The sequence below is a fragment of the Salmo trutta genome, unplaced genomic scaffold (genome assembly GCF_901001165.1).
Source record: "Salmo trutta unplaced genomic scaffold, fSalTru1.1, whole genome shotgun sequence".
NCBI classification, from domain to species: domain Eukaryota; kingdom Metazoa; phylum Chordata; class Actinopteri; order Salmoniformes; family Salmonidae; genus Salmo; species Salmo trutta.
Genome location: NW_021822554.1, coordinates 228328 through 253988, shown reverse-complemented (window position 1 = coordinate 253988; position 25661 = coordinate 228328). Strand labels below are relative to the sequence as shown.

At 44.7% G+C, this 25661-nt stretch overlaps 1 protein-coding gene across 4 annotated transcripts; it reads left to right on the top strand.

Annotated features, from left to right (window-relative positions):
* Window positions 1-796: 796 nt before the first annotated feature.
* On the top strand, window positions 797-25661 carry LOC115182613 (ETS-related transcription factor Elf-2). 4 transcript variants are annotated; one of them, XM_029744158.1, is made up of 11 exons: window positions 798-1055; window positions 11074-11252; window positions 12837-13083; window positions 19777-19902; window positions 20175-20363; window positions 21698-21784; window positions 21983-22175; window positions 22451-22846; window positions 22988-23162; window positions 23553-23798; window positions 24014-25661. In XM_029744158.1, the coding sequence occupies exons 2-11, from the start codon at window positions 11178-11180 to the stop codon at window positions 24362-24364; spliced, it is 2085 nt and encodes a 694-aa protein (XP_029600018.1). In that variant the 5' UTR covers window positions 798-1055; window positions 11074-11177; the 3' UTR covers window positions 24365-25661. The 4 variants fall into 4 exon arrangements, with proteins under 4 accessions (XP_029600021.1, XP_029600018.1, XP_029600019.1 ...); XM_029744159.1 differs by lacking the exon at window positions 798-1055 and adding an exon at window positions 5097-5185; XM_029744161.1 differs by lacking the exon at window positions 24014-25661 and having other exon boundaries at window positions 797-1055; window positions 23423-23645.

Here is a 25661-nt window from a genome sequence, read left to right as displayed (position 1 = left end):
AGCTACTATGATGTCATACTCAGAAAAGTGTCATGTTGTATTTTTAAATTGAATGGAGCTGTATGCTTATTCAGAATGGACAAGTGGACTGTACACTTTTGACTTTGAACTTCATTGACATGATTCCATATCTAATTATGAGATTCAATTTGGAGAGGCCTTTTTTTAATGGATGAAATGATAAATTCAATAATTGTTTCATGTATAGTATCTGTTATTGTAAAGACTAATTCTTTGTAAATAAATAAAGGTGATTTTAAACTGTTTGGTTGGCAATGTAATTATTGTGATGTTTTTGTATGCTACAGGATGAAACGATAACATTTTGGACAGTAGATGGAGCTCAATACTTCCATTCGATCTCCTTCAATCCGTTTGAATGGGTAACAGTCTCATTCAGCCAATGTTTATTGAAATGTATTCATTAGAGACTGGATGGCGACATGACTGGAGACATGGACATGACTGGCAGTAGTGCAAAATGACTAGCAGTAGTGCAAATGATATGAAAAGAAACGCACAGAGAACGTGCATATCCTTCAGAAAAGAATTTGATACACATAAATAAAGTTGTATTTCAATGCTATGAAACATAACATCAGTAGTATAACACTTTTGGAGAATGCAGCAAAATCTAAATTATACTATTTATGGGGAAGGTTCGGGGGCAGTTGCTGCTCTGCGTGACGTCACGGCCGGTGTGTCATTCGCTGGCAGGCTGTGTTGTCGTTTTCTGGACCCGAACCTCTCCTCCCAGCAAAAACAACGAGTCCAGCCCCCTTGGAAAAAACACCGTTTTATTTATTGTTCAGAATAACATAGAAACAAACGTGCTTTCACAACGACCAGAAATAACCAAATCTAAATGTTGTAGATAGCGTTACACTATGGTTCGCTAACAACAAACGGGTTGCTAGTGAACGTTAGCAACGCCAGCTAGGTCTGTTCGGAGGAGGTTACGGAGTGTCACTGGCAGCAGCTAACCATTGTGTCTGTTGTTGACTCGGCCTTGCATCAGAAACCCCCTTTGGACTGGGCAGAAGAGCCATTTCAAGGTAAGGACATTCTTGTAGCTATCCATATGCTAATTCTGCTAAACCATTTATCTAGCTAACAAGCTGATACTCGTGAATACCAGAACATATGCATGCTAACTAACTAGAAAGGAGGGGGCGTCACAATGTAGCTAACGTTAGTTAATAATGGTAACTAGTTAGCTAGTCGCTGTGGGTTTTAGATAAATAAACTCTTTAATTAGTGTTCATGTTTGAGAGCGAGAGAGGGCTCCAGAAAGTTACAGTGAAATGGCTAGTTAACTTACTATCCCAGTGCTGTACATCTCGCCCTCAGTGTGGTTTAATACCCATGTATTTACACTGGCAATGCCCCTGGTAATGACAACTTAACCCAATACACTGTTGCCCAGGAGTTAGACTACAGACTGTAGTGTAGTGTCAAGAGCTGCAAAGCCTCAGTGGGTTTTGTGAAGCACTCGTAGCTACATTTTATATTTTAGTCATTTAGCAGACGCTCTTTTCCAGAGCGACTTACAGTAGTGAGTGGATACATTTTCATATTTCATTTTCCTACATTATTACTAAGTTATTCAGACTAGCTAAAACAGCCGTTGGTCTGTCTGACTGCAATGTTATCTTGCCCTAGATAAGACTATGGCGGAACTTGACATGTGTCCTGTAATAACTGCTTCCCTCACAAGGAATTTGTGACTAGCTGCTAATGCAAACAAACGGAGAGCTAACTGAGTAGCACTGGCCTAGAGTAACCTTTGAACCAGCGAGCTAGGCCCTGAAGGATAGTTATCTCACAAGTGAACAACGGTTTCAGCTTGGCACCAATGTCCTTGTTAGGCAACCAGTAACTACAGTCCAACAGACACCGTTTACACAGTGAAACTTGCAGTGTACCGACTGTTGAACAAAAGCGTTCGTTTACTTGAATATTACATATTGGGTGAATGTTTGGTTGGTTCTCAAGAGGGGGGTGGTGGGGTGGACCACAGGGTTACCATAGTGATATGAGATGGGGTGGCAGGGGATGAATAAAGGCTCACAGTGAGGGTTGGGTTTGCTGGTCAAACTCTGGCACTGCTAGAAGACTGTCCTTGTAGAGTAGATACACACAGTGGTATGCTACACCTGATAGGCTACTTGATCTTGGGGGTGTGCTGAGCACACAGTCTAGTCAACATCCATTCTCTCTGGCACTGACTGGGTATAAATAATATGACCTCTCTCTGGCACTGACTGGGTATAAATAATACGACCTCTCTCTGGCACTGACTGGGTATAAATAATATGACCTCTCTGGCACTGACTGGGTATAAATAATACGACCTCTCTCTGGCACTGACTGGGTATAAATAATATGACCTCTCTGGCACTGACTGGGTATAAATAATACGACCTCTCTCTGGCACTGACTGGGTATAAATAATATGACCTCTCAGGCACTGACTGGGTATAAATAATATGACCTCTCTGGCACTGACTGGGTATAAATAATACGACCTCTCTCTGGCACTGACTGGGTATAAATAATATGACCTCTCTCAGGCACTGACTGGGTATAAATAATACGACCTCTCTGGCACTGACTGGGTATAAATAATATGACCTCTCTGGCACTGACTGGGTATAAATAATATGACCTCTCTGGCACTGACTGGGTATAAATAATATGACCTCTCTCAGGCACTGACTGGGTATAAATAATATGACCTCTCTGGACTGGGTATAAATAATATGACCTCTCAGGCACTGACTGGGTATAAATAATATGACCTCTCTGGACTGGGTATAAATAATATGACCTCTCTGGCACTGACTGGGTATAAATAATATGACCTCTCTGGCACTGACTGTGTATAAATAATACGACCTCTCTCTGGCACTGACTGGGTATAAATAATACGACCTCTCTCAGGCACTGACTGGGTATAAATAATATGACCTCTCTGGCACTGACTGGGTATAAATAATATGACCTCCCTCTGGCACTGACTGGGTATAAATAATATGACCTCTCTGGCACTGACTGGGTATAAATAATATGACCTCTCTCAGGCACTGACTGGGTATAAATAATATGACCTCTCTCAGGCACTGACTGGGTATAAATAATATGACCTCTCTGGCACTGACTGGGTATAAATAATATGACCTCTCTGGCACTGACTGGGTATAAATAATATGACCTCTCTGGCACTGACTGGGTATAAATAATATGACCTCTCTGGCACTGACTGGGTATAAATAATATGACCTCTCTGGCACTGACTGGGTATAAATAATATGACCCCTCTGGCACTGACTGGGTATAAATAATATGACCTCTCTGGCACTGACTGGGTATAAATAATATGACCTCTCTCAGGCACTGACTGGGTATAAATAATATGACCTCTCTCAGGCACTGACTGGGTATAAATAATATGACCTCTCTGGCACTGACTGGGTATAAATAATATGATCTCTCTCTGGCACTGACTGGGTATAAATAATATGACCTCTCTGGCACTGACTGGGTATAAATAATATGACCTTCTGGCACTGACTGGGTATAAATAATATGACCTCTCTCAGGCACTGACTGGGTATAAATAATATGACCTCTCTCAGGCACTGACTGGGTATAAATAATATGACCTCTCTGGCACTGACTGGGTATAAATAATATGACCTCTCTAGCACTGACTGGGTATAAATAATATGACCTCTCTCTGGCACTGACTGGGTATAAATAATATGACCTCTCTGGCACTGACTGGGTATAAATAATATGACCTCTCTGGCACTGACTGGGTATAAATAATATGACCTCTCTCTGGCACTGACTGGGTATAAATAATATGACCTCTCTCTGGCACTGACTGGGTATAAATAATATGACCTCTCTCTGGCACTGACTGGGTATAAATAATATGACCTCTCTGGCACTGACTGGGTATAAATAATATGACCTCTCTAGCACTGACTGGGTATAAATAATATGACCTCTCTCTGGCACTGACTGGGTATAAATAATATGACCTCTCTGGCACTGACTGGGTATAAATAATATGACCTCTCTGGCACTGACTGGGTATAAATAATATGACCTCTCTGGCACTGACTGGGTATAAATAATATGACCTCTCTGGCACTGACTGGGTATAAATAATATGACCTCTCTCTGGCACTGACTGGGTATAAATAATATGACCTCTGGCACTGACTGGGTATAAATAATATGACCTCTCTGGCACTGACTGGGTATAAATAATATGACCTCTCTAGCACTGACTGGGTATAAATAATATGACCTCTCTCAGGCACTGACTGGGTATAAATAATATGACAGTTGGTGGTGAATAACTGCTTGTGTCTGTCTGTAACTGTTGATGTTGCTGTGGGAGATTTTACAGTTGGTGGTGAATAACTGCTTGTGTCTGTCTGTGGTTGTGTGAGATCATCTGATGTTGACTTGTGTGTGCACTTTTGGTCATCTAGGCCTAAATTGTGTGTGTGTGTGTGTGTGTGTGTGTGTGTGTGTGTGTGTGTGCGCGCGCGCGAGAGTGAGGGCAGGGCGTTGTATCTTTAACAACTAGCCTCAGTCTGAACAAAAGCTCTGTTGTTGCAGTATCATGTGACGCTGTGTGTGTTTCCACCCTCATCATGTGATCTGGGGGCAGGGCTCACACTCTCAAAGTGCTGAGTCTCTCTGTGGCTCACTCTCTTTCCACCGCATGGAGAAGACGGACGAGGGGAGAGAGGGATGAAAAGAGAGGAGGATAGAGGGATGGGAGAGAGAGATGGAAGGAAAGAGAGAGAGGTTACAGAGAAATAGAGGCAAGGAGAATGGTTCTGCAGTGCAGCAAGAACACATTCTCTTTCTCCCTCTGTATCCTCTTTGTATCACTACTTGTTTATTTAGCTGGTTGAAAGACAGTCAAACAAAGCTCCTACCTTTTTATAGATGTCATGGATGAATTAACAGCAGGAGGAACTCAGAATGTTGTGGGATTCCTCGGAATGTTGGATACTTGAATGGAATGTTGGAATCCTTCCAATCTAGGATCCAGTCTGGGGATGAATGTGCAGGGTTCAGATTGAGCATGTGGAGCAGTCATGAGACTCTGACTCTGACTCTATCTAAACCTGCTCTCTCTGTTCCATGGGGTTCCCTGGTAAGTAGCCTGTCTGAGGAATGTTTGCAGTGGTTGTTTGGCTCCTCTGTATCTTGTATGGTGAAGATGTTGGCTTTCGTTAGACTTTGGAGTGACAGGACTTTGGAGTGAGTGATAACCTACATTCTCTTTATGTAATGTATATGGATAGGCGTTCCCTAGTGTTTTTATGCCAGTAGTCCAAACTAATCATGCTAACTTTGTAAACTAAGAGCTACAGTTTGGTGGGGTTGTTTTTTGCCTGTCTTTTTTGTTGACTTTTAGGGTTTGCAACTGTTGTGTACTTCTGTGGTGACATGGCAGCCTCTCTTGACGGGCCTGTAATTCTGGTTTGAATGTTGAAGGTCTTGTTTGAGACTTGTTTAGTCTGCTGTTGTGTGTGTGTGTGTGTGTGTGTGTGTGTGTGTGTGTGTGTGTGTGTGTGTGTGTGTGTGTGTGTAAGGCCGTCATACCTGTGTTTGTCCCACATTAACGAGCTACAAAGAATATGGTACTCCGTTCTAGTATTTGAACAAAGGAACATTGGGTGCAACAGCTGGGAATGTTTGTGTGTGGACTTTGAGGTCTGACGAGGCTACTTTATATCATGTTTATGAAACTACTACAGCTGGCGCCACTGCATTTCCAATGTTTTTGAAAGAGGGGGTGCGAGGCAATGGGAGAGAGAAAGAGGGAGGGGGAGAGAGAGACCATCCTCCAGCTGGTTTGTGATTTGCTGATGGCATCCTTTCTTTGACTGTTATCTTAGTGTCAACGTTTTCCACCAGCCTTGGGCCAGAGTGGAAAGAAACTTGCAGATGTTGCAGCCCTCAAGGATGCAGGGCTGTGCACTTTAACACTTACACACACACACACACACACACACACACACACACACACACACACACACACACACACACACACACACACACACTATGTTCCTTGGATGATTGGGCTGCCTATTCCAAGGTCTTGACATATCACTGTGTGACCAGGCAACGTCCATTGCACTGCCCACATGCACAGTTGTGCACGCTCACTCAGCCAGCCACTCAGCCAGCCAGCCAGCCACTCAGCCAGCCAGCCACTCAGCCAGCCAGCCAGCCACTCAGCCAGCCAGCCAGCCACTCAGCCAGCCAGCCAGCCACTCAGCCAGCCAGCCAGCCACTCAGCCAGCCAGCCAGCCACTCAGCCAGCCAGCCACTCACTCAGCCAGCCACTCACTCAGCCAGCCAGCCAGCCACTCACTCACTCAGCCAGCCAGCCAGCCACTCACTCAGCCAGCCAGCCACTCACTCACTCACTCACTCACTCACTCACTCACTCACTCACTCAGCCAGCCAGCCACTCACTCAGCCAGCCAGCCACTCACTCAGCCAGCCAGCCACTCACTCAGCCAGCCAGCCACTCACTCAGCCAGCCAGCCACTCAGCCAGCCAGCCACTCACTCAGCCAGCCAGCCACTCACTCAGCCAGCCAGCCACTCACTCAGCCAGCCAGCCAGCCAGCCAGCCACTCACTCAGCCAGCCAGCCACTCACTCAGCCAGCCAGCCAGCCACTCACTCACTCGCTCGCTCGCTCGCTCGCTCACTCAGCCGCTCACTCAGCCTCTCACTCAGCCGCTCACTCAGCCGCTCACTCAGCCGCTCACTCAGCCGCTCACTCAGCCGCTCACTCAGCCGCTCACTCACTCACTCACTCACTCACTCACTCACTCACTCAGCCAGTCACTCAGCCAGTCACTCCAGGGTGTGTAGGCTATATCCCATGCCAGAGACAGAAAGACTGAAGAAGGCTGTGAAATGTCTACAACTTGCAGCAACACAATGCATAGTGACTGACAAGTGTATAAAGGCCAGGTTTAGTTAGTTAACAATATGTTTAATGACCAGGCTATAGGGATAAGGTTAGGCTAATGACCAAGGTCTTCTCTCTCTGAGTCTGTTTTAGTCCACTACAGGTTAAGTGAACTAAACTATATGAATCAAGTTGTTAATAAGGTCTGCAGGTCCTGGATCAGTCAGCTGTGTTGAATAATTGAAGAGGGTTTTCTATTAGTATTGATCCCAGCCCTGTCCTCCTACATTACAGTATGGAACACCACGGCAGCCTGTCCCATTAACAATACTACTACATTACAGTATGGAACACCACGGCAGCCTGTCCCATTAACAATACTACTACATTACAGTATGGAACACCAGCCTGTCCCATTAACAATACTACTACATTACAGTATGGAACACCAGCCTGTCCCATTAACAATACTACTACATTACAGTATGGAACACCAGCCTGTCCCATTAACAATACTACTACATTACAGTATGGAACACCAGCCTGTCCCATTAACAATACTACTACATTACAGTATGGAACACCAGCCTGTCCCATTAACAATACTACTACATTACAGTAGGGAACACCAGCCTGTCCCATTAACAATACTACTACATTACAGTATGGAACACCACGGCAGCCTGTCCCATTAACAATACTACTACATTACAGTATGGAACACCACGGGAGCCTGTCCCATTAACAATACTACTACATTACAGTATGGAACACCACGGGAGCCTGTCCCATTAACAATACTACTACATTACAGTATGGAACACCAGCCTGTCCCATTAACAATACTACTACATTACAGTATGGAACACCAGCCTGTCCCATTAACAATACTACTACATTACAGTATGGAACACCACGGCAGCCTGTCCCATTAACAATACTACTACATTACAGTATGGAACACCGGCCTGTCCCATTAACAATACTACTACATTACAGTATGGAACACCAGCCTGTCCCATTAACAATACTACTACATTACAGTATGGAACACCAGCCTGTCCCATTAACAATACTACTACATTACAGTAGGGAACACCGGCCTGTCCCAGTAATAATACTACTACATTACAGTAGGGAACACCAGCCTGTCCCATTAACAATACTACTACATTACAGTAGAGAACACCAGCCTGTCTCAGTAATAATAATACTACTACATTACAGTAGAGAACACCGGCCTGTCCCAGTAATAATACAACTACATTACAGTAGGGAACACCAGCCTGTCCCGGTAATAATAATAATACAACTACATTACAGTAGGGAACACCAGCCTGTCCCGGTAATAATACTACTACATTACAGTATGGAACACCAGCCTGTCCCGGTAATAATACAACTACATTACAGTAGGGAACACCGGCCTGTCCCAGTAATAATACAACTACATTACAGTAGGGAACACCGGCCTGTCCCGGTAATAATACAACTACATTACAGTAGGGAACACCGGCCTGTCCCGGTAATAATACAACTACATTACAGTAGGGAACACCAGCCTGTCCCGGTAATAATACAACTACATTACAGTAGGGAACACCGGCCTGTCCCGGTAATAATACAACTACATTACAGTAGGGAACACCGGCCTGTCCCGGTAATAATACAACTACATTACAGTAGGGAACACCGGCCTGTCCCAGTAATAATACAACTACATTACAGTAGGGAACACCGGCCTGTCCCAGTAATAATACAACTACATTACAGTAGGGAACACCGGCCTGTCCCAGTAATAATACAACTACATTACAGTAGGGAACACCGGCCTGTCCCAGTAATAATACAACTACATTACAGTAGGGAACACCGGCCTGTCCCAGTAATAATACAACTACATTACAGTAGGGAACACCGGCCTGTCCCAGTAATAATACAACTACATTACAGTGGAGAACACCAGCCTGTCCCGGTAATAATAATACAACTACATTACAGTAGAGAACACTGGCCTGTCCCAGTAATAATACAACTACATTACAGTAGGGAACACCAGCCTGTCCCGGTAATAATACAACTACATTACAGTGGAGAACACCAGCCTGTCCCGGTAATAATAATACAACTACATTACAGTAGAGAACACTGGCCTGTCCCAGTAATAATACAACTACATTACAGTAGGGAACACCAGCCTGTCCCGGTAATAATACAACTACATTACAGTGGAGAACACCAGCCTGTCCCGGTAATAATAATACAACTACATTACAGTAGGGAACACCAGCCTGTCCCGGTAATAATACAACTACATTACAGTAGGGAACACCGGCCTGTCCCGGTAATAATAATACAACTACATTACAGTAGGGAACACCAGCCTGTCCCGGTAATAATACAACTACATTACAGTAGGGAACACCAGCCTGTCCCAGTAATAATAATACAACTACATTACAGTAGAGAACACCGGCCTGTCCCGGTAATAATACAACTACATTACAGTAGGGAACACCAGCCTGTCCCGGTAATAATAATACAACTACATTACAGTAGGGAATGGATAGTTACTAGGTTAAACTGAAAGACCATGAGTAAATGACAATTAGGCTAAAAGAGAGAGAAAGTGAATTATAGGATAGAGATATTGTTAGTCGAGGATTAATTGGCCATGGTCTCAAAGAAATGAGAGGAGAGACTCTTGTTTGAGAATGGTGTGTGTTGAGTTCTGTCCTAGATAGCACTGAGCTGGGACAGATACCTGGGAACAGTCATTATGTTTTGGTATTGACCTGTCCTGTATCAAACGGAGGAGGGAACAGTCATTATGTTTTGGTATTGACCTGTCCTGTATCAAACGGAGGAGGGAACAGTCATTATGTTTTGGTATTGACCTGTCCTGTATCTAACGGAGGAGGGAACAGTCATTATGTTTTGGTATTGACCTGTCCTGTATCTAACGGAGGAGGGAACAGTCATTATGTTTTGGTATTGACCTGTCCTGTATCTAACGGAGGAGGGAACAGTCATTATGTTTTGGTATTGACCTGTCCTGTATCTAACGGAGGAGGGAACAGTCATTATGTTTTGGTATTGACCTGTCCTTTATCTAACGGAGGAGGGAACAGTCATTATGTTTTGTCAGTGATCTGCTTTCTAGAATTCTGCCTCCTACAGCTCTGCTGCTGTGTGTGTGTGTGTGTGTGTGTGTGTGTGTGTGTGTGCGCAAGAGCAAGTGAAGTGTGTGTCCAGTCCGTATTTCCTCCTCTCAAAGTCCAATCATTCTTCCTCTGAGCAGGAAATGAGGGCCTTAGCAACCATTGCCATGGTGTCTGTTGGTCATCAGGCAGAGGGCAGTGGAGCTCAGTCAACTTCCTGTTTTGGTTCTTAGTTCCCCTCTCCACCAACAGGCACTTCCTGTATTCAGGAGATTGGAACGGAGGAGGGAGGGAGAGTTGGCGAGGAAATAGGCCCTTAGAGATGGGAGGGAGGGAGGGGGATTAGGTCCTTAGAGATGGGAGGGAGGGAGGGGAAATAGGCCCTTAGAGATGGGAGGGGGATTAGGCCCTTAGAGATGGGAGGGAGGGAGGGGGATTAGGCCCTTAGAGATGGGAGGGAGGGAGGGAGGGGGATTAGGCCCTTAGAGATGGGAGGGAGGGAGGGAGGGGGATTAGGCCCTTAGAGATGGGAGGGAGGGAGGGAGGGGGATTAGGCCCTTAGAGATGGGAGGGAGGGAGGGAGGGAGACTAGGCCCTTAGAGATGGGAGGGAGGGAGGGAGGGAGACTAGGCCCTTAGAGATGGGAGGGAGGGAGACTAGGCCCTTAGAGATGGGAGGGTGGGAGGGGATTAGTCCCTTAGAGATTGGAGGGAGGGAGGGAGACTAGGCCCTTAGAGATGGGAGGGAGATTTGGAGAAGGAATAGGCCCTTAGAGGTATGAAACCTGGTACTGGCTCTGTGGTAAAGAGGGGAAGAGAGCAGCAACTTGATGTTTCCCTAGACAACAGGTCTCTCTTATCGTCATGTAGGCCTGTCCATGCCAAAGAGAATTTGCTCTCAACGACTGGCTTTATAAAGTTGAAATAACTCTTCTTCTGTCTCTTCCTCAGTGGTCTGAGCTGTGGCCTGGCTGCAGTACCGGAGGCCACCAGCTGGGGCCAGGAGGCAGCAGTGAGTAGGCCGGGGCTGGATCTAGCCTGGAGGGGCATGTGTCATGACCTCGGTGGTGCTCGTTGACAGTGGAGGGGCGGTGGTGGAGTATGTCACCGCCGTGGAGGACCCTCATCAGGTGAGTGGTGAGAGGGTTGGACTGAGTAACAAACACCTTTCATGAACTAACACTCGCACTTGACTTTGCTGATAAGTACTTTAATGAGGAAAAATGTACTGACTATGACTGAGATGTGGTTGTTTCACCTAGCTATCTGAAGATGAATTCACTAACTGTAAGTCTCTCTGGATAAGAGCATCTGCTAAATGACTCCAATGTAATGTTGAATTATGAGCAGTGAAATCACCTAGGACCTAGACTGGCTTCCTTTACACGTCTCCTTTCCTTAAAGACAGGACTAGATAGGTGCGCGCTCCAATATTCACACTCACTGGCTTCCTTTACACGTCTCCTTTCCTTAAAGACAGGACTAGATAGGTGCTGCGCTCCAATATTCACACTCACTGGCTTCCTTTACACGTCTCCTTTCCTTAAAGACAGGACTAGATAGGTGCTGCGCTCCAATATTCACACTCACTGGCTTCCTTTACACGTCTCCTTTCCTTAAAGACAGGACTAGATAGGTGCTGCGCTCCAATATTCACACTCACTGGCTTCCTTTACACGTCTCCTTTCCTTAAAGACAGGACTAGATAGGTGCTGCGCTCCAATATTCACACTCACTGGCTTCCTTTACACGTCTCCTTTCCTTAAAGACAGGACTAGATGGGTGCTGCGCTCCAATATTCACACTCACTGGCTTCCTTTACACGTCTCCTTTCCTTAAAGACAGGACTAGATGGGTGCTGCGCTCCAATATTCACACTCACTGGCTTCCTTTACACGTCTCCTTTCCTTAAAGACAGGACTAGATAGGTGCTGCGCTCCAATATTCACACTCACTGGCTTCCTTTACACGTCTCCTTTCCTTAAAGACAGGACTAGATAGGTGCTGCGCTCCAATATTCACACTCACTGGCTTCCTTTACACGTCTCCTTTCCTTAAAGACAGGACTAGATAGGTGCTGCGCTCCAATATTCACACTCACTGGCTTCCTTTACACGTCTCCTTTCCTTAAAGACAGGACTAGATAGGTGCTGCGCTCCAATATTCACACTCACTGGCTTCCTTTACACGTCTCCTTTCCTTAAAGACAGGACTAGATAGGTGCTGCGCTCCAATATTCACACTCACTGGCTTCCTTTACACGTCTCCTTTCCTTAAAGACAGGACTAGATAGGTGCTGCGCTCCAATATTCATACTCACTGGCTTCCTTTACATGTCTCCTTTCCTTAAAGACAGGACTAGATAGGTGCTGCGCTCCAATATTCATACTCACAGGCTTCCTTTACACGTCTCCTTTCCTTAGACAGGACTAGATAGGTGCTGCGCTCCAATATTCATACTCACTAGCTTCCTTTCCTTGTTTCCTTGCTTTTAAGAAAGGACATGATCAGGGCTGCGATACATCATGTTACCTCCACTGGCCGCCTCCTTTACACGTCTCCTATACTTTGAGGACTGTATAGCAGTAGAGAAAGTGCTCTGTTTGGGATGTTCTGTTTTCTTAACCAAGCTCCTCTTCTTCTCCCCTTTTGTTTTTCTATCCTCGTCCCTCTCTCTATCCTCTTTGTCCTACTCCTTGACCCCTGTTCTCCAGGAGGGAGAGTGTGAGGTGGAGGAGTGTGAGGAGGGAGACGGTGAAGCTGAGGTAGAGGTGGTGGAAGAAGAGACAGACGGGGACCTGGATGAAGAGGAGGACTACCCAGCAGTGATCGTGGAGGAGGTCCCAGGCAGGGGGCTGGAGCAGTGTTTCTCTGCCCAGGTTCTGGTCTACGATGATGGGACCTACCTGATGCAGGACGTGGGGGAAGAACAGGAGGTGGAGACTGAGATGGTGGAGACAGGTGAGAGGGGTGGGATGTACACACAGGCCTAGGCCTACATATACCATATACCTACCCAACCTGAATACATTAGTGGTATGTATACATTCAGTACCGGTCAAAAGTTTGGACACACCTACTCGTTTTTCTTTATTTGTACTATTATCTACATTGTAGAATAATAGTGAAGACATCACAACTATGTAATAACACATATGGAATCATGTAGTAACCAAAAAAGTGTTCAAAGAGTGTGCTAAGCTGTCATCAAGGTTAAGGGTGGCTACTTTGAAGAATCTCAAATATATTTTGGTTTGGTTAACACTTTTTCGGTTACTACATGATTCCAAATGGATTATTTCATAGTTTTGATGTCTTCACTATTATTCTACAATGTAGAAAATACTAAAAATAAATAAAAACCCTTGAATGAGTAGGTGTGTCCAAAATGTTGACATACATGCATGTACCTTTTATATACAACCTGAATACACACACAGTAAAATAAGAATAGAAGTGGGACAGCTTTCAGCTTTGGCACCAGTTGTTGATAATAAAGCTAAGTGTTAGAGGGGGATAGTGAAGTATTACACTTTGCTTTTTACATTCACTTGACATAGACACCCCACACCAGTTTACAGATGCTATTTTCATTTGGGGAGATGTATATTATTTTCAACACCTTCATCCACAATACTACAGTCACTCACAGCTTTGGTGTGGTTGCTAGGAAACTCAGAAAGCAGATATATAAGGCCTGTCTGCCAGTAGACATCACCCTCTTGTGGCTGTCCACTGTAGTACATAAAACGTCCACAAGTGTACTGTTTGGAAGTTGTAAACATGTGTTGATTGCTGTTGTGATTCCACTATGATTATTATTATTTGACCATGCTGGTCATCTATGAACATTTGAACATCTTGGCCATGTTCTGTTATAATCTCTACCCGACACAGCCAGAAGAGGACTGGCCACCCCTCATAGCCTGGTTCCTCTCTAGGTTTCTTCCTAGGTTTTGGCCTTTCTAGGGAGTTTTTCCTAGGGAGTTTTTCCTAGCCACCGTGCTTCTACACCTGCATTGCTTGCTGTTTGGGGTTTTAGGCTGGGTTTCTGTACAGCACTTTGTGAGATCAGCTGATTTGATTTGATTGAGTTAGGCAAAAAGGTTAAGCAGACAGTTTATAGCCTATAGTTAGTTGGACAAGGTGGGAAAAAACCCCACACCAAACGCATGTAAAAAGTAAGGTATTTATTTCATTATTTTTGAAGTATTCTCTTTGGAAAGGAGTGTGGTCCAGCAAGGTAAGCAGACAGACAACGGTGTGTGCACATTCCCTCAAAGTTTCTAAAGTAGTCAGCCTACTGTACCATCCTAAACATATTTTTATTTTTTAACTCCTTGTTTTTCTTCCCTTTATAAATTCCGTCATTGGTTGCTGAAACAATGACTTGTGCGAGTGGCTGAGTGCTGTCTGGGGCGTAGACTTGGTGTTAGACTCCAATCAGAAAACTAAGGGGTGGCTCTCCCATAGGCACCAATACATTAGCAGCTGGGTCTGATCCGCTTAGTTCATTGCGTGTATAGGAAGCAGAAAAAGGAGCGAGTGAGATGTCTCGCTTCATTTTCCATCTCTGCTCTTGCATCGATCGAACGTCAACCAAAGCAGGAAAAAAGGAAAATTCCTCCATAATAGGCCCGTGCATTCAACATAAAATGCTCCGTTATGATTTTTTTTTAAAATACACCATTAATATAATGTATGTATTGCATTCCTAACAATGAACATTAGACTCAAGGAATAAATATTTTAAGAGCATATAAAAGTGTCTTCATTTGCATTATAGCAAAACGACCTTAGGCTAAGTAGGAATGATGTAAACCTGATTTTTTTTTTAAATCTAAAAATGAAACAGTCTGCTGAGGTACAGAGTGCAGAAATGTTTAGATTGATGCCAGAGCATGTAGGTACTTAGGTCATCCACTTTAATGGGTTAACCTGTTGAGGATCTTATCCCGATCTTATCCCGGTATTGGGATTCATTGTCATGTGACCATGGCGGGGAATTCAAAACTGCAAGAGTAATCATTTCAAAAAATCAAATAATCAACTATTTTCCTCCATTTGAAAGATATATCTCCTAAATCTAACCACGCTGTCCGATTTTCAGAGGCATTACGGAGAATGCATAAAGTTAGGTTATGTGAGGAGAGTACATTGACAATAGCTGCGTGTAATGTTTAGCCAATTCAAAGAAGGGCATCAACAGACAGAAAACTAGCTAGAATTATGCACTTACCTTTGACAATCTGCATCAGATGACACTCATAGGACATTATGTTATACAATACATGCATTTTTAGTTCCATCAAGTTCATATTTATATCCAAAAACAGCATTTACAGTCGCGGTGAAATTCAGAATTTTTTTCGGCTCGAATGCACCCAGTGAATCCAGCATTACAAATCACGGAATTACTATTCGAAAACATTGGTAAATTATAATATTGTCATTCAAAGAATAATATATTATCATCTCGTAATTGCTACCGAAGGGCCAGATCTCAAAATAACTTTACTGGGAAATCACATTTTGTATAAACTGGGTACTATGCTAACAACAATAAGCTATATGCTAAGCTAAGCTAAGCTATACCGTTAGCATTAGCATCATCTAATATCGATAATAACATTCTAAATATCCCCTTACCTTTGATTATCTCCATCAGAAGGCGCTGCCAGAGATCCCAGGTCCAGAACAAATGTGGTTTCTTTTGACAAAGTTCATAATTTATGTCCAAATAGTTAGCGTTCAGTAGGCTCCCACAAAATGAGGTGGGCAGTGTAAAGTCACGTCGAAAAACTAAAGAAAACCTAGTAAATAATCTATTTACGTTTGTTTAAACATGTCAAACGTTGTTTAGCACTAATCTTTTGTTTCATTTTTAACGTGAAACATCAGTAAACATCAGTAATATTTTCACACAACCTATCAAGTGTCTAGAATAAACGATAATGACAAAGGCACTCTTCTCAGATTCATGCGCAGGCGCAAAAAATGAAGTGATGACGTGTCAACTTGTAAGCTTTCTAATTCGGTGTGTATTTATCACAGATGCTTCAAACAACTTTCTAAAGATTGTTGACATCTAGTGGAAGCAGTAGGAGTTGCGAACTGAATCCTTTCTCACTGTGGTATCTTTAAAACAATGACACTAAATAGTACAGTCACAAAATTCTCTTTTTTTTTTATCTATTTTTCACAGGTTTTTGCCTGCAATATGAGTTTTGTTATACTTACAGACACCATTCAAACTGTTTTAGAAAATTCAGAGTGTTTTCTATCCGAATGTGTTAATAATATGCATATCCTAGCTTCTGAGTTGGTGTAGGAGGCAGTTAAAAATTGCCACATATTTTTTTCAAAATTCTCAATACTGCCCCCGTGGCCCGTAGAGGTTAAGCAGACAGGAATAAAATAAAAATAAATGGTTAACGGCCTGAGTGGGACATCTAAATGTATCCACCATCTTTGGCAAGAGCTCGAGAGAGAGCGGAGGATTTCCTGTGTTTAGCGCGGAAGGATACCCGTCCGCCGCGGTGTGGGGGTTGTGAAGCGGCCAGGATGAATTTGAGATTTCCTGTGGCGGCGGAGTGATCTGAGCTTTTGGCTGCCTTTGCATTTCAGTGTGAAGTCAATGTGAATCTGCAACACGGGAAGAACATGGCGACTTCACTTCATGAGGGGCCCGCTAACCAACTCGATCTGCTCATCAGAGCAGGTAACGGAATTTATTTACAACTCGTTCTACCGGCGACCGTTTGTTGACACGTTATGTGTTTATTTTAGCGACCGCTGCGCCCCAATATCCGTTAAGTAGTTTCGTGAAATAATGGAGGGCAAAGCAGGAAGTGATCACCTTGCTTAGTAACCTGCATGGCGATGTCCTCTTTTCTTCAGTCGTTCTTAAAATGTTTCAAATTACCGTTTGGCTTTGAGCACTGGAGGATTAGACCGCAATCTGCACGTAGCAGCACATGCATATCGTGATTTATAGTTTGTTCGTCCATGTGTATCATAATAACTGGTTATTCGGGCAGAGAGGGAGCCCCGCTGAAACCAGGAAGTGTTGTAGATGTGTTGTCTTTCCTACGTCTTTGCCACGCTGTCTGAGTCGGAAGGGCATGTGGATTTATGTTTATTCCGCATTTATCATGGCATTAAATACACAATCTGTATATATGATCTATCTATATTGAATCAGTTATGTTGTGATTGTATCCCTGTATTGAAATATAGTCTCGAAATATTTTTCCTTGTTGAATAACACATACAGCCAGTTTGTTCAAACATTGAATGACACGGAAGTGAGTGTAAACATTTAGTTGAAAGCTGTATTCTAGTCATTTTGGGACTTTTTTTCTCATCTATTTTCAGCCATGTTCGGTTTCTCTGAGTCAGATTCGGACCGTTATCTAAGTATGGGCCCAGTGGTTTATCCAGTGAACTGTGTGGCTGCTAACGGTGCACTCAATGCTGGCTTTTGCGTTTTACTCGCTAGCGATTTTTAAGTGCAAATCGTGTCTCGTTTAAGTTCAGTTCGGCATACAAAGGTTATTATTTTTTTTACATTGGCTAGAGTGTTATATTTTCTTCCTTGATTTAACGATATTTTTCTATTATTTTTGGATAATTTCGATGGCGGAAGCATTGTTATGCATCTAGGCGGGTTGTGGCTTGATTGACAGGTACAGGTGACCAACGGCGCTCGTGAGGCGTTCGAAATCCTCCCACCAGCCAATGAGCGCTGCTAGATGGGTGGGCGTAGATTACTGACGTATCCAATGGCGTCCGGGGCGGGGAGTGAGTGACGTGGGGATGGAGACCGTCTTCACCGTCTTCGAAGAGATCTGGAGGGAAAGGCTACGCGAGTGTAAACACGGAAGTCATCGGGGACAGCACTACTTTGTGTCGGACTTGCTATTATTGGCTCGGTCAAATAGTACCAGCTTATTCTTTCTTGTCGAGAAGTAATGATGCAAATCATATTTATTCACAATCATTTTGTACTTTGAAATATGCTGACTTTTAGACTCAATTGCTTAATTTTCTTAAGAAATACAATGACTGAATAGGGTAGTGCAGCGGTACTATTTCAACCCGAGTCTGTACCCATCTGAATATTCAGATAACCAACCTCTCTTAACCAAACACTGATTGTTGAACGAACCCCTAGAAATATGAAAATGCATAACATTTTATTTCAGACAGACTTTTACAGTTAAACCCATATGTATGATATGCTTACAGAAAAATGCATCTTAGTATGTATGTCAAATGGCTATGTTTATTTATAGCCTATGTATCTGTGTCAAAGTATCCAGTGCCCAGCCTATGTTATGGTCTATGGTGGGTTTATTTAGGTAGTCCTGCCTGGTTTCAAGTGCAGCTCGGCCTATCAGGTGCCTATAGTAGTTCTGTTTGTTTGTGTGTGGGGCTACAGTTTGTTTGTGCTTGGGATGATGGGTAGTGTGTGTGTCAGAGTCTGAATGGGGGGGGGGGGGGGGGGGGGGGGGGGGGCAGGCAGTCTTCCTAAAGATAACCCCTCTCCCCTACCCTGTGCCTGCCTCGTAGCCAAACAAGGGCAGGGGTGATGGTAACCAGAGACGTGCTTCCCAGAGAGGGACAACAACAGGTGCCCTGGGATTGGTCCCAAATGGCACCCTATCCGCTATATTGTGCACTACTTTTGACCAGGGCCCATAGCAGGTCCCATAGGGCTCTGGTCAAAAGTAGTGCACTATAAAGGGAATAGGGAGCCATATTTGGACGTATCCCTGGGCTTAGTCTGTCTCCTAGTTCCTCAGAATGACTGCATACCCATACTAATACATTGCTTCATTTTTCCTTGTCTCCTTTTCTTTGTGTAACAATTCCTAGCCCAAATGATTTACCATGACCAGATGAGCCCAAGGAAACCTATAGACCCCTTGTTGTAGATAGCCCATAATGAGGAAAACAAAGGCCCAGAGGTTTTTCCAGGTTGGGTCATTTTATAAGGAAAAACCTCAGGGCCCAAATGAAAGGAGGAAACCATGACTTCTAACCAAGACTTATTGTATGGTTAGTTACTTGATGCTCTGTAACATCTGTTTTAAGGTCAGTCTGACACTGTAGGACATAGTGGTAAAGAATTTGACTTTTATTTGCAGCTGATCCTACATCAGTTATGCCATAGTAACTGGAGATGGAATGGTTGCCAGAGAGAGAATGTCAGCTTTGACAGACTTTAGAAGTCCTGTGTGAAGTGTAGTAAACAAGCCATTGAAGTGTCTCAAACTTTAGTTTAGTAGTAAACCGTTAATGGTGGAATGTCGACAGTGTTTTCACAATAAAAACCAAACCGTGGTAACAGTCTGAGGTATAAACACAACTTTTATTTCCAGTAGGATACATCAGAACCCCTCTGTACTGTACAAGTAATGAAATGCCTACACCGGCTGTACAGACCTGCAACGCTGCCTACACCGGCTGTACAGACCTGCAACGCTGCCTACACCGGCTGTACAGACCTGCAACGGTGCCGCCACCGGCTGTACAGACCTGCAACGGTGCCGCCACCGGCTGTACAGACCTGCAACGGTGCCTACACCGGCTGTACAGACCTGCGACGGTGCGTTTCACCTTCACTAACGTGTGTTTTCTGTGTTTCAGTGGAGGCGTCCGTCCATTACCAACAGTCTGGCACCAGTATCTATTGTTCTGATAAGACCATAGAGGCTGCCGAGGCTCTGCTGCACATGGACTCTGTTACCAGCCTGAGAGGGGACCGCAGCCCAGGTAACTCACACACACACACACACACACACACACACACACACACACACACACACACACACTCACATCTTTAATTTGTATTCACCATGCCATATTCCATCCATAAGCAGCTGAGAGACAAGAACAGAGAGACGTCATAGATCTCAGATGGTTTCTTACGAATGTTGGTGTTCACACAACGTCATATCCACCAGAACACACACACACACACACACACACACACACACACACACACTGTTTCTCTCTTCTTAACGTTTTCCCTCTTGTCCCACTAGATGTGTTCATCCCGGCAGGGTGTGTGACCACCCCAGACTTCATCCACGCTGCGATGCGTCCAGACGTGATGACCGAGACTGTGGTGGAGGTGTCTACGGAAGACTGTATGGACGAGGACATGGAGGTCACCCTCATAGAGGAACCAGACGAATCAGAGCCTGACAACCAACCTGTCAGGAAGAAGAAAGGTTAGTGATGAGGACATGGAGGTCACCCTCCTAGAGGAATCAGAGCCTGACCACCAACCTGTCAGGAAGTAGAAAGGTTAGTGATGAGGACATGGAGGTCACCCTCCTAGAGGAACCAGAGCCTGACCACCAACCTGTCAGGAAGAAGAAAGGTTAGTGATGAGGACATGGAGGTCACCCTCCTAGAAGAACCAGAGCCTGACCACCAACCTGTCAGGAAGTAGAAAGGTTAGTGATGAGGACATGGAGGTCACCCTCCTAGAGGAATCAGAGCCTGACCACCAACCTGCCAGGAAGAAGAAAGGTTAGTGATGAGGACATGGAGGTCACCCTCCTAGAGGAATCAGAGCCTGACCACCAACCTGTCAGGAAGTAGAAAGGTTAGTGATGAGGACATGGAGGTCACCCTCCTAGAGGAACCAGAGCCTGACCACCAACCTGTCAGGAAGTAGAAAGGTTAGTGATGAGGACATGGAGGTCACCCTCCTAGAGGAATCAGAGCCTGACCACCAACCTGTCAGGAAGAAGGTTAGTGATGAGGACATGGAGGTCACCCTCCTAGAGGAACCAGAGCCTGACCACCAACCTGTCAGGAAGTAGAAAGGTTAGTGATGAGGACATGGAGGTCACCCTCCTAGAGGAATCAGAGCCTGACCACCAACCTGCCAGGAAGTAGAAAGGTTAGTGATGAGGACATGGAGGTCACCCTCCTAGAGGAACCAGAGCCTGACCACCAACCTGTCAGGAAGTAGAAAGGTTAGTGATGAGGACATGGAGGTCACCCTCCTAGAGGAACCAGAGCCTGACCACCAACCTGCCAGGAAGGTTAAGATGACTCTAAGACAGAATAGAATACTGGCTATCCACTGAGAAATCAAGAAACTTTCCATAATACTACCCAAAGATGCTGGCTGTTGATTAAGATGCTGGTTGTTGGTTAAGATGCTGGCTGTTGGTTAAGATGCTGGTTGTTGGTTAAGATGCTGGCTGTTGATTAAGACATCAAAGTAATGCTAAAGAGCCTAAATGGTTTTAATGATAAAGGTACTATAAAGATAATGATGGTAAATAGGACTGACTTGTCAGACTGACTGTATCTTGTAGACAGGATGTTGACGTTAAATAAGACTGACTTGTCAGACTGACTGTATCTTGTAGACAGGATGTTGAAGTTAAATAGGACTGACTTGTCAGACTGACTGTATCTTGTAGACAGAGCGCCATCTATTGGCATATTGGGAGACTGCACGCAAAGTGAAATGCTCATGTCTTCGACTAATGTCAATTGATTAGATTTAGTTTGACCAACTTTATTGGTCTGTTTGTCTGTGTAGCGGGGAGGAAGCCAAAGACTCACCAGCCTGCTGTGTCCAACGGTTCACCGGACCTCGCCGTCAAGAAGAAACCCAGAGAAGGAAAAGGTGGGACACACCAAATATATAGAAAGGACACATCCATCAACTCCTAGGATTTCATGTGTTGACTAGGGGTTTGGACTTCATTTTCCCACAACCAAGTTTTCATCAACCATATTCTTTGTGAAGTTAACCTGTTGTTTAAGCCTGTAAACTTAGAGGGACACATATTGTCTCCCTGTTGACCTGTCTCTGTTCCCCCAGGCAGCACCACGTACCTGTGGGAGTTCCTGTTAGACTTACTCCAGGACAAGAACACGTGTCCCAGGTACATCAAGTGGACTCAGAGGGAGAAGGGCATCTTCAAGCTGGTGGACTCCAAGGCCGTGTCCAAGCTGTGGGGTAAACACAAGAACAAACCTGACATGAACTATGAGACCATGGGACGGGCTCTGAGGTGAGGGCTTACCCAACAACCGTCTAGCACTTGAAATGGACTGGCATTGACTGTGAAAGAGGGTTTAAGCTGAGTTAGATGTGTAGGTTGTTGGTTGTGGGAATACTGTTGGTTGAGTTCCTCTAAGGAACATTAGTGTTTGTTTTTGTCAGTTATGACCAGCTGGATACCACTTCCAGTTCAGTCTGAACTTTACCATTCCCCCTCCTCTCTCCCTATCCCCTCTCCTCCCTCCTCTATTTCCCTCCCTCTCCTTCCTCCTCCCTCTCTACCAGGTACTACTACCAGCGTGGTATACTGGCCAAGGTCGAAGGTCAGCGGCTGGTCTACCAGTTCAAGGAGATGCCCAAGAACATCGTTGTCATCGAGGACGACAAGGCCGACTCCAGATCGGACGATCTTATTGGCTCAGAGAAGTCTTACCACGAGAGAGTCCTGCCCTCGTCGGAGACGATACTGAATGTGGCCGAGCTCGCCACGACGCCCACCATCCTGAGGGGTGTGACTAGAACCGTAGTCCATCCTCCGGTTGCTAAGGGCAACAAGGCGGTGATGACGGGGGGCGGGGCGGCAGTGGGGGTTCCGAGGATAGTGACCATTTCCACGGCGCCAGATGGAACCCAGACGCAGCATTCTCACACGGCCATCATCCCCACTGCCTCAGGACCCAGGTTAGAGAGACACACCCTAACACTGACCCTAAAACATACAATTCACTTTGGAGGTTTTATGCTGAATGTAACAGTTTATCTATCTAGCAAGTTTATATTTACAAAACTTTGTCACTGACTCCATTTTGTTTTTGTCTCCAGGACTGTACGGGTTGCCATGCAAGTGCCTGTAGTCATGACAACGTCACTGGGCCAGAAGATCTCAACTGTTGCCGTGCAACAGGCGCCAGGGACATCGGGAGGCCAAACGACGTACCAATTGGCCAACGCCTCTCCCATCGGCACGGCAACGGGCAACGCGAACTCCCAACCGAAGGTGGGTAACCACGCTAGTTAGCTAGTTGGTGTGTCAGCTAGCTACTCTGTAGTGTAGACAGAATGGACAGCAGGCACGCCTCATACTAACCAAGTCGACGATTCAAAACTTGAATCTTGGAAACCATATTATCTTTTGATCTCATGAAATTAAAATGACTAGATCTTTACCTTCTACATCATAATTATTTTGCCCGCGTTGTAATCAGACCGCCCCCCCACTCTGTATAGATCAAGAATGTGTAGACCTGTTCTCTCCAGGTTGTGATCCAGACCATCCCCACCACTCTGTATAGATCTAGAATGTGTAGACCTGTTCTCTCCAGGTTGTGATCCAGACCATCCCCACCACTCTGTATAGATCTAGAATGTGTAGACCTGTTCTCTCCAGGTTGTGATCCAGACCATCCCCACCATGGTTCCAGCCACAGCGGAGAACGGAGACAAGATCACGGTCCAACTGGCTAAGATCATCACCATCCCAGCCCACCAGCTGGCCCAGTACCAGCAGCAGACCAAGCCTGGCCTGGGGGGCTCCCCGACGGGCAGCATCTCTCTCCTGGGCGGGACAAACTCCTGGGGGGTACGAGCCCTGGCACCTCATGTTACCATGGCTACCATGGCTGCAGGGACACAGGTGACTTACATTTTTTAAATTTTTTTAATTTGCCATTTTAAGCTAGAAATTGGAAAACACATACTTTGAAACATCACAAGATACTGAAATGCAAGTATTGCATTTGGGCACAGACTTCAAATGTGTTTTTGTTTCTTAATTTGTATTTATTTTTGTTACAAATTCAAACATTGTCTTCATTTATGTAATTACAAATTGTATCCCCTGTGACCAAGGTGATGAGGCTGGCTGTTCCCACAACGCTGCATCATCATCAACAACAGACACATCATATCGTCACGACGACGCAAGGTGGCGGGACCGGGACAGCAGTGGTCACCGTGACAACGACAGCCAATCAGAGCGCTCCGGTGGCGGCATCCCATATCATCAGCGGCATCATCAAGAGATCTGCCACGGCAATGAGAGAACCGCAGCAGCAAGCGAAGACGCTGACAGTTCAAACGGTGTCGGTACAGGCCCTTCCCGTCCAGACAACGTTACCAGAAGCACCGGAGATCATCCCGGTAGTCGTCCAATCAGAAGAGGTCCCGCCTGAGATCAAATCAGAAGATCCGGAGTGTTGAGGTCACAAGTACGGACACACACACACACACCTCAACATTGTTTGTACAGTTTTTGCCCAGATAGGAGTTTGTCCCTCTTTTTATACATGAGTCTGAGAGACTATAAAGACCCACAACCACCTCTGATTTACCCTGGGGTGGTCTACCTTCCAACCACAGCCTCATCTCTATGGAGACCCAGCGTGCATCCCAAATGGCGCCCTATTCCCTATACAGTACACTACTTCTGTAGGGAATAGGGTGTCATTTGAGTCGTCCAATACTGTAGGACACCCAGCCAACATAGGAACCCAGCAATGACTTTTGAAAAGGGAAGAATGTCCTTCAGAAAAAGGGACCAAGTCAAACTTAAATCACTACATTTTCTGTTTCTGGCAGACGAGACACTAGCTAACTAAGCTACAACGAAAAACGCAAACTTAACAGACAAAACGAGAACACTAAAAAAAAGGCTAATTATAAAAACCAAAAAATGTGAACTGGTAAGGAGAGCGATGGAGGGGGTTTGTATAGAAATGTTTTTGTTTCTGTGTACAACCAGCATTTTATTTGCCTAATCACTGTGCAGATTCCCGGTGCATAAACAAACCACACGAAAGACGGGGCTGTTCTAGGATCAGCTCTTACAAGGGGGAAATAAAAAGTGAAAGGGACTTTATATGTATATAACTATTATACAGTTTAGGGGAATTAAATTCAAAACAAAACAGCCTTAGAATGATTTGTTTTTATTTTTCATTCATTGTTTATAAGATAAGCAGATCTAGCTTTTTTTTGTGTTACGGTTTCTTGACCTTTTGATACCTTGTACCAACACAGTGTTATAAAACAATACGGCAACACCATTCTTCTATTATAGTTTGAAGCCCAGGTACGTGCATGTGGGTTGGTTGCAGGGTTTGGCGTCAAATCCGTTTCAATTCAGGAAGTAGACTGAAATTCCCTTCAATGATAAAAACAAAATAGCATTGTCTGTAATAGAAATGGAATTGACTCCAACCCTGGTTGGTTCTAGTAGGCCTTGACCACAGGCTTATTACATCTACTTCCCCATGGTAACTGTCTCTAGGGTGACTGCCTGCAGCTTTTGAAAACGAAAGCTCGCCAGCATGAACTTCTCGTCAGCCATCTTGGCTCTGCCCCCTACATTTCTTAGTTGTATGAAGAGGGAGAAAGCTGTTCGGACTGAACTAGTTTGTATATTCAACATTTGAAGTATATTCTATTTTGTTGTACTCTTGTTTCAAAGTGTATTCAAGTAGATTTTACTGAAATATAAAAAAAACATTTGAATTAA